This window comes from Brassica oleracea, chromosome C5, assembly GCF_000695525.1.
Source record: "Brassica oleracea var. oleracea cultivar TO1000 chromosome C5, BOL, whole genome shotgun sequence".
Classification (NCBI taxonomy): Eukaryota; Viridiplantae; Streptophyta; class Magnoliopsida; order Brassicales; family Brassicaceae; genus Brassica; species Brassica oleracea.
The window spans coordinates 44,072,285-44,084,582 of NC_027752.1; the positions used below are offsets into that span (position 1 = coordinate 44,072,285).

Sequence of the window (12,298 nt, forward strand, 5' to 3'; positions counted from 1 at the left end):
GAAACGTTTTTTTCAAGTATTCTGGTCGGTTCGAACCGGCCCGTTTGGTTAGGAGAAGAAACGTGTCAATATCTTAGTGGGTCGTACTTTCTAGAGCGGTATAGAAAAAGTCCGCGTCGCTTATACGACGTCGTGTTGGAATCTCGGTCGCTTGCTTTTATAAACAAACCTCTCTGTCATCGTCTCTGATTTAATCAAAGCATATCGAATTGTATTCCGAGCTTGCTGGAGGAAGAAAGAGCATCGATTTACATTCATTCGTTATCGTATGTTATCTCTCTCTCTCTCTCTCTCTCTCTCTCTCTCCTTCGTTTATCACAAATCTATTTTACCAATTACATGTTCCCGATTTAGCATTCGTGGTTTCTCGATATGTTCTTTTCTAGATTTGGATTTATCTATTTGCGGGCACTCCTTTTCTATAGTTGTTTCTGGATTTTGATATTCGGAAAATTCTTGAATCTTAGATCTGTTCGATTGAAAACCTTGTGAAGGAGTATTGATTTCGAGATTTCTAGTTTTCTTTCCAGGCAGTTAAGTTGTTTCGCGGTTGTTTAGAGCTTTATATTCGAGAATGGCTGAGGTATGATTCTCTTTTTGTTTTCATCTCTCTTTTGAAGTTAATTGCTTGTTGATTCGTTGTTAGTTTGATTGAATTGGTGAAATATATATAACATGGCAGGAAGCGCACAAGGTTACGTTGAATGTCTATGATCTAAGCAGAGGCTTAGCACGTCAGCTCTCTGCTTCATTTCTGGGAAAGGTTATCGAAGGTGTCTGGTGAGTTCTTTCTCTCCTATACACATCATTACAAGTTACAAGAAAGCTGAAAGTCTTAACCTTTTAGCTCGACAGTGTTGCATTAACTAAATCATGTTAGATATTGGAATGTTTGTATGTATGCGTCAAGAAAGATTTTGATATTAACCGTCATGCTTACTGTTTGTTACATTGTATTGTTTTGTATATTATTTTCTTCATTCACTTGTAATCTGTTATAGTAAACATTTGAGTTATGTATCCCTTTCTCAGGCATACGGGAATAGTTGTGTATGGGAATGAATACTTTTTCGGAGGAGGAATCCAGCATTTGCCTGCTGGAACCACCCCATATGGAGCACCGCTGCGAACCGTAGAGCTGGGTGAGACACATGTTCCTAAAGACGTGTTCGAGATGTACTTGGAGGAGATCAGACCACGTTACACTGCTGAATCCTACAATCTGCTTGCTCATAACTGCAACAACTTCAGCAACGAGGTAGCTCAGTTTCTGGTTGGTAAAGGGATTCCAGACTACATTCTTCAGCTTCCCAATGAGGTCATGAACAGCCCCATGGGTGGTCTTATAAGTAAGTTGCAATCATTCCCTGCACCTGTTTTGCTTTAGCTTTAGCTGATCTAGTTTTATCTCCTCTGCAGTGCCTATGATACAAAACCTGGAGACGACTCTAAGAGCCGGCGCTGTTCCTAACGCTCCCCAGTTTAGGCCTCAGACACAACCTCTTGGAGCTTTTAGCAAGGATGAAGGTCCAAAACTACCCAACAAACCTGAGAAAGCGTCCAAGTCTGAGGATGTCAAAACCTCAGCTCCAACTGAAAAGGTGTCACCGGTTTCTCAAGCTTCTTCTAGTAAGGAGAAGGTGAAGGAGGATCCGTTGGGTGATGCTAGGACCAAGATTCAGGAAGAGATCACCCGTGAGTTTGCAGCTCTCATGGCGGAAGGCACACTGAGAGCAAGTGAAGCAGCCGCCATGGCGACAAAAAGAGTGATGCAAAAGTATGGACATCTCAATGTATCTGCCTAGAGTCTAATAAAACAAGATTAAGTCATTTACTTTGCTATTGTATTGAAACTGAGTCAAATAATTTTGAACGATTTTTATTACTATTTTTTTCAAACTATATTCGTATATCGACCTTCAACGATTTACAGACTAAAAAATCAGAAAATAAAAGAGCAAAGAGATATAAGCATCGTGTGGCAGTTAGGACACTAGGGTCTCTGAAGAATCTACTCCTATGCTATCCGACACAACCTGAGGAGGATCTGTGAACGATGTTCCAGGTTCTAACTCAATAATAGATGTCTCTTTGGATCTGTAAAACATCTCTAGTGGAATATTGATGCCTGCAAAGCCACCCATTACAGCTACAGCGCCAATGAAGTCGGTGAAGCTTGGTTTGTTCCCCGATAAGCTGTCTACAATCGCTGCCAATGGAACCTGAATGGTCAGCCCAGCCGATGCCACCGTGGTCGTTGTCAAAAGCACAGCCTTTGCCCAAAGGTAGTCACTGAGTACATTATCTAACAAACCTGAAAACGCCAAACTACACATCATTCAAAACAACATCCCAACATCAACTCCAAAGATTAACTTGACCTTATATACCTTTGCCAACCACCAGACCCAACTGTTTCGAGGTCAGTGCGTTGAACCGCTCTCTCCTTGTGAAGTTGAGTATTAGAGCAGCAGGTAGGAAGATAAAGAAGTTGAAGAGACCTAGGAACCCAAGAAGCTGAGCCATACTAAACCGGCCGCTACCTTCACCATCATCAGGAAGATTTTTGCGTATAAGAGTGATGTAGACAGCGTAAAACACCGCCGAGATCAGAGAAAGAACATCTCCAAGAAGAGGGTTCTTAACCGTTGCAGTTGAGTTCGATTCCGAGTCTCCCAGACTCACAATAATGGTCCCAGACATACAAAGAAGAACGCTGACGAGCTTCAACCACGTGAACTTCTCTCCCAAGAATATTAGTGACACCAGAAACGTGAATAGGCTTGATGAGCTGCTTAAGATAGTATTAGACTGCAAGCAAATTCACTCAAAAATGAAAAAAAAAAAGTCTTCCTAACTTTAGCAACACGCATGCATCCGTGTCCAACACTCATTCACACAAAAGCAAAGTTTTTTTTACCGTAACGGTCGTGTACTTGAGAGAGAGATTGAAAGTGAGCTGCGCCAAGAACCAAAACGGACATATCACAAGGCTAACTTTAGCAACACGCAACCTCGTCCAACGTCCCTTCTCATCTAACCCTTTCCCAACACCAACAACCTCAAGCTCTAAACTTTCCAATCCATCTGACTTCACATCACCCTGACCAAGCAAAACAGCCTTGTCTGATTCGACAAGTTCCAGTAAATGAGACCTTTTGTTTCTCCAAAACAGTAAACTTCCGTATGAGTCTTCGAGATACCGCCCGATCTCGAAGAGGGGAAGGTAAACGACGAAGAGAGAATTGCAAATGAAAGTGATCAAGAAGGGAGAGACCCCAGCGTCAACGACAGACTGGACTACGAAGCTGGCTGCGATCCAAATCGTGGCAACGGCAAAGATGTATATAAGACCTAATACCCATCTCCATATTTTACTAGACATGTCTCTTTGAATGCCAATTAGTGAGGGAATAAATAAACTCGAGCTCACAGATCTCTCACCCTGTCAAGATCAATGATAAGATCCTTACAAAGAGAAAAATTCTCAGGGATACAAAGAACGACAATGAGTCGATAAAGATCTATCCAAACCATGTGAATATGAATGGCGGTTCGATCTGATCGGTGTGAAGTTGCTCGATCAATGGTGATTCAAAGCTGAATTCTCATGCCCAAAGAACAATCTCCCAAGAACCCATTCTATTTTTAATATTGTTTTGATTTATTTTTATTTCAAAAATTAAGTCATTTACACATCTACCTTTACCATAATTCTAAAAGGAAACACACAGTTTATTTTATTCTCACTTTCTTATTTTTCTTCTTCTCTCTATTTATTCTCTCTCTCTCTCTCTCTCTCTCTCCTTGTTCTCTAAGATTTGTTGCAGGCGATTCAAGCTCTGCCGGTGATAGAAATCGTCATCAACAACTCCGCAAGTGATAGAAACAAAGGTGATGAAAACGACAGCAATGGTGATTTTTTCTTCTCGCGATTCAGATCTGTTCAAAACAACAGCTACTACCGAATTTGATGAGGAATTCTAGGTGTTTACTTTGATTTAGTTTTTTATTATGTTCCGGATGATTTTCAATTTTCCATTTTGAAGAAAGTTATATAATTTAGGGTTTTTATTGTTCTTATTCTTCTTTTCGGAGTATTTTTAGTGTTTTGATTTATTTCATCTCCAGATCTGGATTCAGTATAACTTGGTGTTACTAACTCACTCGCTCGATACAACTAACTCAGTAACAATTAGTATTATATAGTATAACCAGTAGAACTCAGTATAACTCGGTAGTACTCAGTATTACTAAGTATAATAACTACACTCAGTATAACTTAGTAATACTTAGTAATACTTATGAATACTCAGTATAACCAGTATAACTCAGTATAAGTTGTATAACTAAGTATAACCAGTATAATCTAGTAAAACAAAGTATAACTTTATACCAGTATTATCCAGGAGAACAAAGTATAACTCGGTACAACTAAGTATAACTATAAGGTATAATGTAGTATTCAAAATTTGAAATTCAAAAATTTGGAATTTTGAAAATTTTGAAAATTTAAAAAATTGAATTTTGAAATTTTTTTTATTTAAAATAATAATTTCGAAAATACAAAAGAGTAAAATTGGATATTCATGTTTCATTAAAACAATATGGGTATAAAAAATTTGAAAGGGCCATAGAAGATTGGCTCACCACAGATAAGGTCATGGGAGGAGTTGCCTATCAGAGAACCAGCGCGAACGAGAGCCAGAGAGAATGTTTGGCGGATGTCTTTTACCTTACAGTTTGGACTTTCTTATCGGGCCCAACTTGAGATGTCTTATTAGTCCATTCAGATCGGAGGAGATTGAGATAATCTCTGTTTCAAGTTTTTGTTGCTGTTGTTGTTTTTCTTAAAATCCAAGTATTTCGGATATGAATATTCACATCATTTCTAATATTATTTTGAAAATAAGATCATAGATAAATATTTAAAATGACAATTATCTCAATAAACACTAAAATATGTTTTTTCACCAAAAAAAAAAAACATATTTTAGTGTTTATTGAGATAATTGTCATTTTAAATATTTATCTATGATCTTATTTTCAAAATAATATTAGAAATGATGTGAACATATTAACATTTCATACATTATTATGCAAATTTTCATATTTTGTGTTTCTATTAAAAGAAAAAAATCATAATATATTTTTATTAAAGATTGGAATAAAAATATGAATATGTTAGCAAAACACACAAATAACAAGATCTAAAATGAAATTATTTTACTAAATATATTTTACATAATTTATTTCTATATAAAATTGAATATATTATACTAATATATTGTACGTAATTTATCAAGATCTTACAAAAACAATGAATAATTAAAAATAAAAGTTTAAATGAAACAAGACTCTGATAGAAACTGATAACTAAAGTTCATAACTAGTTGTTATATAACCATCAATGCATTTAATATAAAATATGAAAAATTATTAAAATAATATAAATAATATAATAAAGTGTATATATTTTGCAAAGTTATATAGATCATGGTTAATGAAAATCTTTAGTCCAAAATAAAAATATTTTATATCTATTACTATTTTAAAATACAAATTATATCTGGATAATATAATTTGAAATAATATAAAAGATTCATATGTAATTAGGTAAGGAATCACTTATACTATTATTTTGAACCACCTTACAATTTGGGCTTTCATGTCAGGTCCAACTTGAGATTTTTTATTAGCCTAATCAGATTTAAGGCTTTATAGGTCTGAGGAAATTGAGATAACTCATGTTTCAAGATTTTTGTTGTTGTTGTTTTTTTTAAATCAAGGTATTTCAGATACGAAGATTCTACTAATCCAGGAAGCCAGGAGACAACCATGTAAAATACTCCATGTTCCACATGTGCGCAGTTTATTTGAGTAATAGGTTTTGAATCCGAAGTACTTACCATCTTTTTAAGTTCGTCGCACCACCTCATCACAACCATATGAGTTTTCTTGTTGTGTATGTTTCTCTCTTAACTACCAATTTATCAAGTTTTCATTAGAGATTGTCGAGGAGTCTCTTTCGTCACACACCAAAACTGTCTTTTCGATAATGTTGTGGCCTCGTTAAAATGTAGCTCTAACGAATGGCTTATTAATTTTTAATAAACAAAGGAACCCTTTGACACATTTACCAACAGAGCTTATGATAAAGACATAGAGACACTTCATATCCCTAGTGTTTCTTGGCTTTGTACATACATTTGGAATCTGGCTTCGGAGTTCAGAAAATGACTTGTGGAAATAGATAATTGGGTTGCATAGAGAGATGAGGAGAATTTTAGCCTAATATACATAGTGGAGACCCAAATTGACTTACACACGACGTGGCATTAATAGCCCATGGGATACACATCTCGCTTTGCTTGGACGAATATACCCCTCCGTCATGATGAAAAAACATGTTTGTACTCTGTCGCGGCAGGTCGCGAGAAAAGCGTGTCAGTTCGGTAGAGTGGCATTCGAGATCGTGGATTGCCAGGTGGCTCACTTCTGCTCCACTCATTGTCTCCGGTTTTTGAGTCGAAAAGATCGACGCTATCTACGAGATAACATTGGTAAAAGAAAATCTTTCAATTAATTTTTTTGGATTATATTCAAAATAATATAAGAAAGAAGATCTTTAATTTAATTTGTTTAAGAAGATCTTTTCAAGAAGGACTTTTGTTTAAAGCATTTCCAATAGAATTCTATATTGTTTTGAATATAATCCAAGAAAATTAATTGAAAGATCTTCTTTCTTATATTATTTTGAATATAATCCAAGAAAATTAATTGAAAGATCTTCTTTATGAAAATTAATTGAAAGATTTTCTTTTAAAAAATTCCTCTTATAAATGTTTATGTCAATATAAATATGCATCAATATAAAGTAGAATAGAAGAGTCAACCAATTTAGAAACCATCCTACAAAATGGTTCTCTCCAAAAATTTATTAATCGCATTTAGTTTCGCTATTTTCTTCTTGATATCAAATGTTCACTGCATTGATATTATTCCGGGTACTAGAATACTACTTTGACATTTGATTTTGGTTGTACTAATATATTGATCGCTTAATTTTAATATTATATTATTTATTATTATTTGAACAGGTACTGGCATAAAAATGTCGAAAATATGCTACGATACGGTTTCATGTGCAGGTGACGGAGCTCAATGCAGAACGTTTTGTACAGGTTTTAAGGCAACAGGGGTTTGTATTTCTGAAGCTTGTTGTTGTATATTTAGAAACAAAATATTAAAATAATATCATTATATATTAGGTTTGTATTTCTGAAGCTTGTTGTTGTATATTTAGAAACAAAATATTAAAATAATATCATTAGATATTATATATATTAATAAAAGTAAAAGAATGTCACCAATAATAAATAAACGATATTATGAAATTGAAGCTACTTAGATTAACCTCAAAAAAATATTGGTCAAAGTGTACTAAAAATTTAGAAGGTAATACGCCATACATGATATCTCTATCTCTATAATATTATTTGAAAAATCATTTTCATACGTGACGCTTACGTTAATTTTCACGATGGTTGATTACGATGATATTCCTAATGAATCAAATAAATCTAATTATCATTATCAAATATTTTATTTGTTTAGGTTCATTTTTCTTTGTTTTTGTTAACTAACCTATATAATAAATAAAATTTATAAATTTTATAAAATAAAATATATTTTATATCATGTAATTCATAATAAGAAAACTTCACAAAATAATCTTGATGTTAAAGTAGAAAATTAATATTCCCTTTTAAACGATAATCTTAAACAATAAAATATATATTTTAAAAGTATTAAGCATTTTTTAAATGAATATGTTTTTCAAATTATTACAAAATAATTTAATTTTTCTTTTTCATTCAGGTTCCCTTTTATATTTTTAAATAACATATATGATAAAGAACACATTTATAAATTTTAAAACGAATATATATATATTGTGATTTCATAAAAAAGAAAGGTTAGAAAAATAACCTTGATGTTAAAGTAAGAAAATAAACTTCCTTTGTAAAATTTACCGGTTATGTTTTTATGCAACTTTATACCTATAATCATTTTATTTTTATTATTTTATTTTTGCAAATTAAACTATACCAAATTAATAAAAATCAAAAATATATTAACATATCTAGAATGAAGAACGAAACTAATACAATGAATACAGTTAATACGATTTGGTTGAATTAAATTAGAAATAATTATACTTTAATTTAACGGAATATATTTAATACATTATACTCACAAAATGAGTAACTAGACCAATCCAAAAGTTTTTATACAAAGTCAAACATTGAATAAAAATAATATATATACATATACATATATATTTATAGTAATACTTTTATACATATAAATTATAAAAAATTGAACATATTACTAAATTATGACATTTTCAAATAATATTATAAATATACTAACCAACGATTACAATTCAGTATTTTGTATAACTTATAAGGTTTCAAAACAACATATATTAAATTATACATAATCTTGCTAAAATATATTTACAAATGTAAGACAAGAATCAAACTACATGAAAATAACAAAATTAATCAAAATTTTAATTTGTATAACAAAAAATATTGAATCAAAAAATTAAATGTTATCTAATATATCCAAATAATAACCAAACAATAGAGATAATCTATATCCAAAATTATACAAATAATAACCAAACAGTCGAGATATTATATATCCAAAATTATATGTCTAATTAAATAACATAATTTTATTTAAAATAAACCAAGCATATTGATTACAATATAAATAACAAAATGATTAAAAATTAAAAACAAAATATCATAAATTTTTATAATGTATTTACTTTATTAATATTTATATCCGTGCATGGGTACGAAAAAATCACAAAGTAGAACTGTAAAACAAGTAGGTTTCTGGTCATATGATCGTAACGGTATACTTCGATAACTATTTCTATTTGTACATTTAGCATTTTATCTTATATGAATTTGATAACTTCTAACGAACAAGCAACAATTATGTTATTTTATAACTGGTTGTTGAAATAATTGTGTATTATTTATTAAAAGAGTTAAGAATAACATTTTTAATAATGGTTTTGTTCATAATCTTGCAGTTGAACACCATTTAGTTGTTTTCATATCAATTTTATATATTTTGTCTCTAGTTATTATTCTAAAGTATTATATTAATTAAATAAACACATATTATTAGTACAAATAAACATTCAAATATTCCATTTTTAATATTAGGTTTAAATGTTAAAATTATTTTATAACAAAAAAAAAATCGTTTACTATAGAAAATTTGGAAAGATTAAATATCACAAAAGAGAAAATGTATTTATGCGAAGTTTTGCTGCATACCGATTGATGCCAAGAACATGAGTACTGAATGATTTTGTTACATCAATCAATTACCATATTCAATCAATCATTTAACAAAAACAGAATATTTTTACAATTATGAATCTGAGAACGCAGAAATTCATAACCGTGCCTGCTGTTGAAGCTTGAGAAGTTTGAACCATTTCCATGAACCATCAGATTTATCACTGACTTGAGAGAGTTTTCCGGATCCATACAACCCAAAGTGAACCCAAGTTTGTAAGCAACCTCCGGTTAGGATCAAGGGGAATACCCTAGACAAATCTATCATACATTTGATACCAAGCCATCTCTCTCTGTCTTTGGTTTACATATATCTTCCTATGCAACATTCGCTCTTGTCCTCCTATATATTAAATGAAAAGTTTAAATGATTTTTGTTTAGAGCATCTCCTATAATACTCTATACTTTTTTCTATATTCTTCTTTAAAATAGAATAACTATATTATAGAATCGGATTTGCTCTAATGATTTACTCTATAACAGATCAAAACAACCGAATCAAGAAAACAAAAAGATGTAAAAATGATCATTCCTCATGATCTGACAAATTTGAAACATCTCGACCCAGCTTCCTATGACGCGGTCGATTTATTCCGTCTATCAACGTGCAGCCAAGAGTATAATCCATGAAATTTGCAGTCTCGAGCTATTTAAACCCAGCTGCAATATATACATTGAAACAAAACATAACATACTTCTATCACTATTCTCTGAAACTTCAAAAACAAAAAGCCAAACAAAAGAAAAGAAAGAAAAACAACCAAATCAAGAAGACAAAAAGATGTAAAAATTTTATAATCAAGAAGCACTCGGGTTCCTGGAATGTGCTGCACTTGGGTTCCGGGAGTGTGCAACACTTGGATTTAGGGACTGTGCTGCACTTGGGTTCCGAGAATGCGCCCTTGAAGCTACTCCCCACTCCATTGCCTCCGCCACGGCTCTCTCCCGTTCCTCAGCTGCCGCAGGATCCTCACGGGATGTTTCACCCGGCGGCTGAGGAGGGGAAACGTCGTCGTATCGTGGAACAGAGATAGAGCCATCAGGAGCAGTTCCCAAGAAACCGAGAGCGGTCACAACGTCGCTCATGAGTGGCCGTACCGTGTCCTCTTCCTGTAAACACATTGCAGCGACAGCCACTGCCTGGTTAAGTGCTTTCTCCGGGAACACTCCTTCAAGACTTGGATCCGCTAACTCTGGGAATCTACTCAGTTCTTTGAAAACCGGTTGTGCCTAAAACACACAACAAGAACTTTGATGTTAAGCAAGGCCGGTTAACATTTAATTAAAAGATCATTAAAAAATCATAATAAACCTATGTCTATGTATATAACCTCCAATAAATTTTTGGTAAAAACAAGAGAAACTCACCCAAGTCACCAGGTTCTGTTCATCTTTGGGTCTGGTCGTATCAATAACTCTTCGTCCAGTTATCAGTTCCAACAACACAACTCCGAAGCTGTAAACATCTGATTTAATGGTTAACTGACCGGTTCTCTGATACTCTGGAGCACAGTACCCGTAAGTTCCCATAACTCTTGAAGACACATGTTGTTTGTCTCCGACAGGACCTAGCTTCGCTAGCCCAAAATCTGATAACTTGGCGTTGAAGTCACTGTCCAAAAGGATATTAGCTGCTTTGAGATCTCTATAGATCACCGGAGGATCTGCCTTGTCATGCAAGTATTCAAGACCCATCGCGGCTCCTAGCGCGATTCTGATCCTTGTGTCCCAATCCAACGGTACTTGGTCAGGTGTTAGGTCTGTAACCATTTCAATAAAATATTGGGAACTAATCAAATAAAATATAGTGAATACCGATCTTTAGGGTTTGTAGTTTTTTACCGAGGAGATGATCTTCAAGTGAACCACGAGACATGTACTCATAGACAAGAAGTCTTTGATCTCCATCAGCACAATAACCAATGAGATTCACGAGATGCTTGTGATGCAAAAGACTTAACATCAACACTTCTACGATGAACTCTTTGTTTCCTTGTAGACCATTTCTATCTAATTGTTTCACAGCCACAATCTGAATCCAAAACGACCATTAGCAAATTCTTGAGTCACTTGTTGTATCAATTCATGTAACAAGATTCAACAAAGATTAACTTATTCAGGTTTCAATTAAATTGATATTAATACAATAAGTATATATGGACGTTTTAGGAAAACTAGTTAAACCATCAAGAAATTAAGCTCGAGAAACATTAGTACTAACCTTGCCACATTTTTCGAGTTTGCCCTTGTAAACCCTACCAAAGCCGCCTTCACCGATCAAACATTCTTGTCTGAAATTCTTGGTGGCAGTAGCTAGCTCCCTGAAGGTGAATGTCTGAGCAGCAATGTTGTTGGTCATTTCTTTTTCTGCATCATTGTTCTTGTTCTGCTCATTTCCAGTCTTGTCTGGAATCTCTGCAAGGACCAAACATCCAGACTTATAAAAACCCTAATATATAAACATTGAAACATTTGAAAATTTTGTTTAGATTTTTTGCTGAGCTCACCAGGGTGTGTTTTGTTGTTGTCTCTACCAGTCAACTCGCCATTTCTCCGGCGGCTGTTATCTGAATCTTTGGGAGTTTTTTTCTTTTCATGGAAATAAAAGCATGAAAAGCAATTCATCTTCTCTAACTCCCTTACGATGAACCCTTTCTCAAGCAACCTTTGATCTCTCTTTCTTCTTTTCTTCTTGTTATTAAAGATCAATAAACGCCTGCATTGACAAAAAGAGAAGAATTATATAGTCTGATAAATACGTAATAATCTAGAAATTAAATGTGGAAAGCAAATTAACCTTGGAATCCTTCATAAACAATGGTTGCTTCTTTCCCAAGAAACCCCCCGTTAGGGTTTTCCCTCTATCTTCACCCTTTTTTTTTTTTTTTTTTTTTTAAAAAAAAAAACC

At 33.3% G+C, this 12,298-nt stretch overlaps 3 protein-coding genes across 5 annotated transcripts; 1 reads left to right on the forward strand and 2 right to left on the reverse strand.

Moving 5' to 3' along the window:
• Positions 1-161: 161 nt before the first annotated feature.
• LOC106343261 (desumoylating isopeptidase 1-like) lies at positions 162-1,918 on the forward strand. Of its 2 annotated transcripts, none has more exons than XM_013782426.1 (5): positions 162-266; positions 531-583; positions 683-780; positions 1,033-1,349; positions 1,420-1,918. In XM_013782426.1, exons 2-5 carry the CDS (start codon positions 575-577, stop codon positions 1,803-1,805), a joined length of 810 nt encoding a protein of 269 aa, XP_013637880.1. In that variant the 5' UTR covers positions 162-266; positions 531-574; the 3' UTR covers positions 1,806-1,918. The 2 variants fall into 2 exon arrangements, with proteins under 2 accessions (XP_013637880.1, XP_013637881.1); XM_013782427.1 differs by having other exon boundaries at positions 165-266; positions 519-583.
• On the reverse strand, positions 1,855-4,041 carry LOC106343260 (uncharacterized vacuolar membrane protein YML018C-like). 2 transcript variants are annotated; one of them, XM_013782424.1, is made up of 4 exons: positions 3,535-4,041; positions 2,921-3,445; positions 2,391-2,811; positions 1,855-2,314 (listed from the first exon to the last, which is right to left on the reverse strand). In XM_013782424.1, the coding sequence occupies exons 1-4, from the start codon at positions 3,535-3,537 to the stop codon at positions 1,986-1,988; spliced, it is 1,278 nt and encodes a 425-aa protein (XP_013637878.1). In that variant the 5' UTR covers positions 3,538-4,041; the 3' UTR covers positions 1,855-1,985. The 2 variants fall into 2 exon arrangements, with proteins under 2 accessions (XP_013637878.1, XP_013637879.1); XM_013782425.1 differs by having other exon boundaries at positions 2,921-4,041.
• Positions 4,042-10,188: 6,147 nt separating this feature from the next.
• LOC106343618 (serine/threonine-protein kinase At3g07070) lies at positions 10,189-12,253 on the reverse strand. The gene is made up of 6 exons (XM_013782884.1): positions 12,188-12,253; positions 11,898-12,106; positions 11,612-11,805; positions 11,233-11,422; positions 10,759-11,150; positions 10,189-10,620 (listed from the first exon to the last, which is right to left on the reverse strand). The coding sequence occupies exons 2-6, from the start codon at positions 12,013-12,015 to the stop codon at positions 10,189-10,191; spliced, it is 1,326 nt and encodes a 441-aa protein (XP_013638338.1). The 5' UTR covers positions 12,016-12,106; positions 12,188-12,253.
• Positions 12,254-12,298: the final 45 nt, after the last annotated feature.

Coding starts and splice junctions, on each gene's coding strand:
- LOC106343261 (XM_013782426.1), top strand. Junction 781..1,032: donor AAGGTTATCGAAGGTGTCTG/GTGAGTTCTTTC, acceptor TCCCTTTCTCAG/GCATACGGGAATAGTTGTGT. Junction 1,350..1,419: donor CCCCATGGGTGGTCTTATAA/GTAAGTTGCAAT, acceptor TCTCCTCTGCAG/TGCCTATGATACAAAACCTG.
- LOC106343260 (XM_013782424.1), bottom strand. Junction 2,812..2,920: donor TCAAGTACACGACCGTTACG/GTAAAAAAAACT, acceptor ATTTGCTTGCAG/TCTAATACTATCTTAAGCAG. Junction 2,315..2,390: donor GGGTCTGGTGGTTGGCAAAG/GTATATAAGGTC, acceptor TGGCGTTTTCAG/GTTTGTTAGATAATGTACTC.
- LOC106343618 (XM_013782884.1), bottom strand. CDS start 12,015: ATGAATTGCTTTTCATGCTTTTATTTCCATGAAAAGAAAAAAACTCCC. Junction 11,806..11,897: donor CAACAACAAAACACACCCTG/GTGAGCTCAGCA, acceptor TGGTCCTTGCAG/AGATTCCAGACAAGACTGGA. Junction 11,423..11,611: donor AACTCGAAAAATGTGGCAAG/GTTAGTACTAAT, acceptor TTTTGGATTCAG/ATTGTGGCTGTGAAACAATT.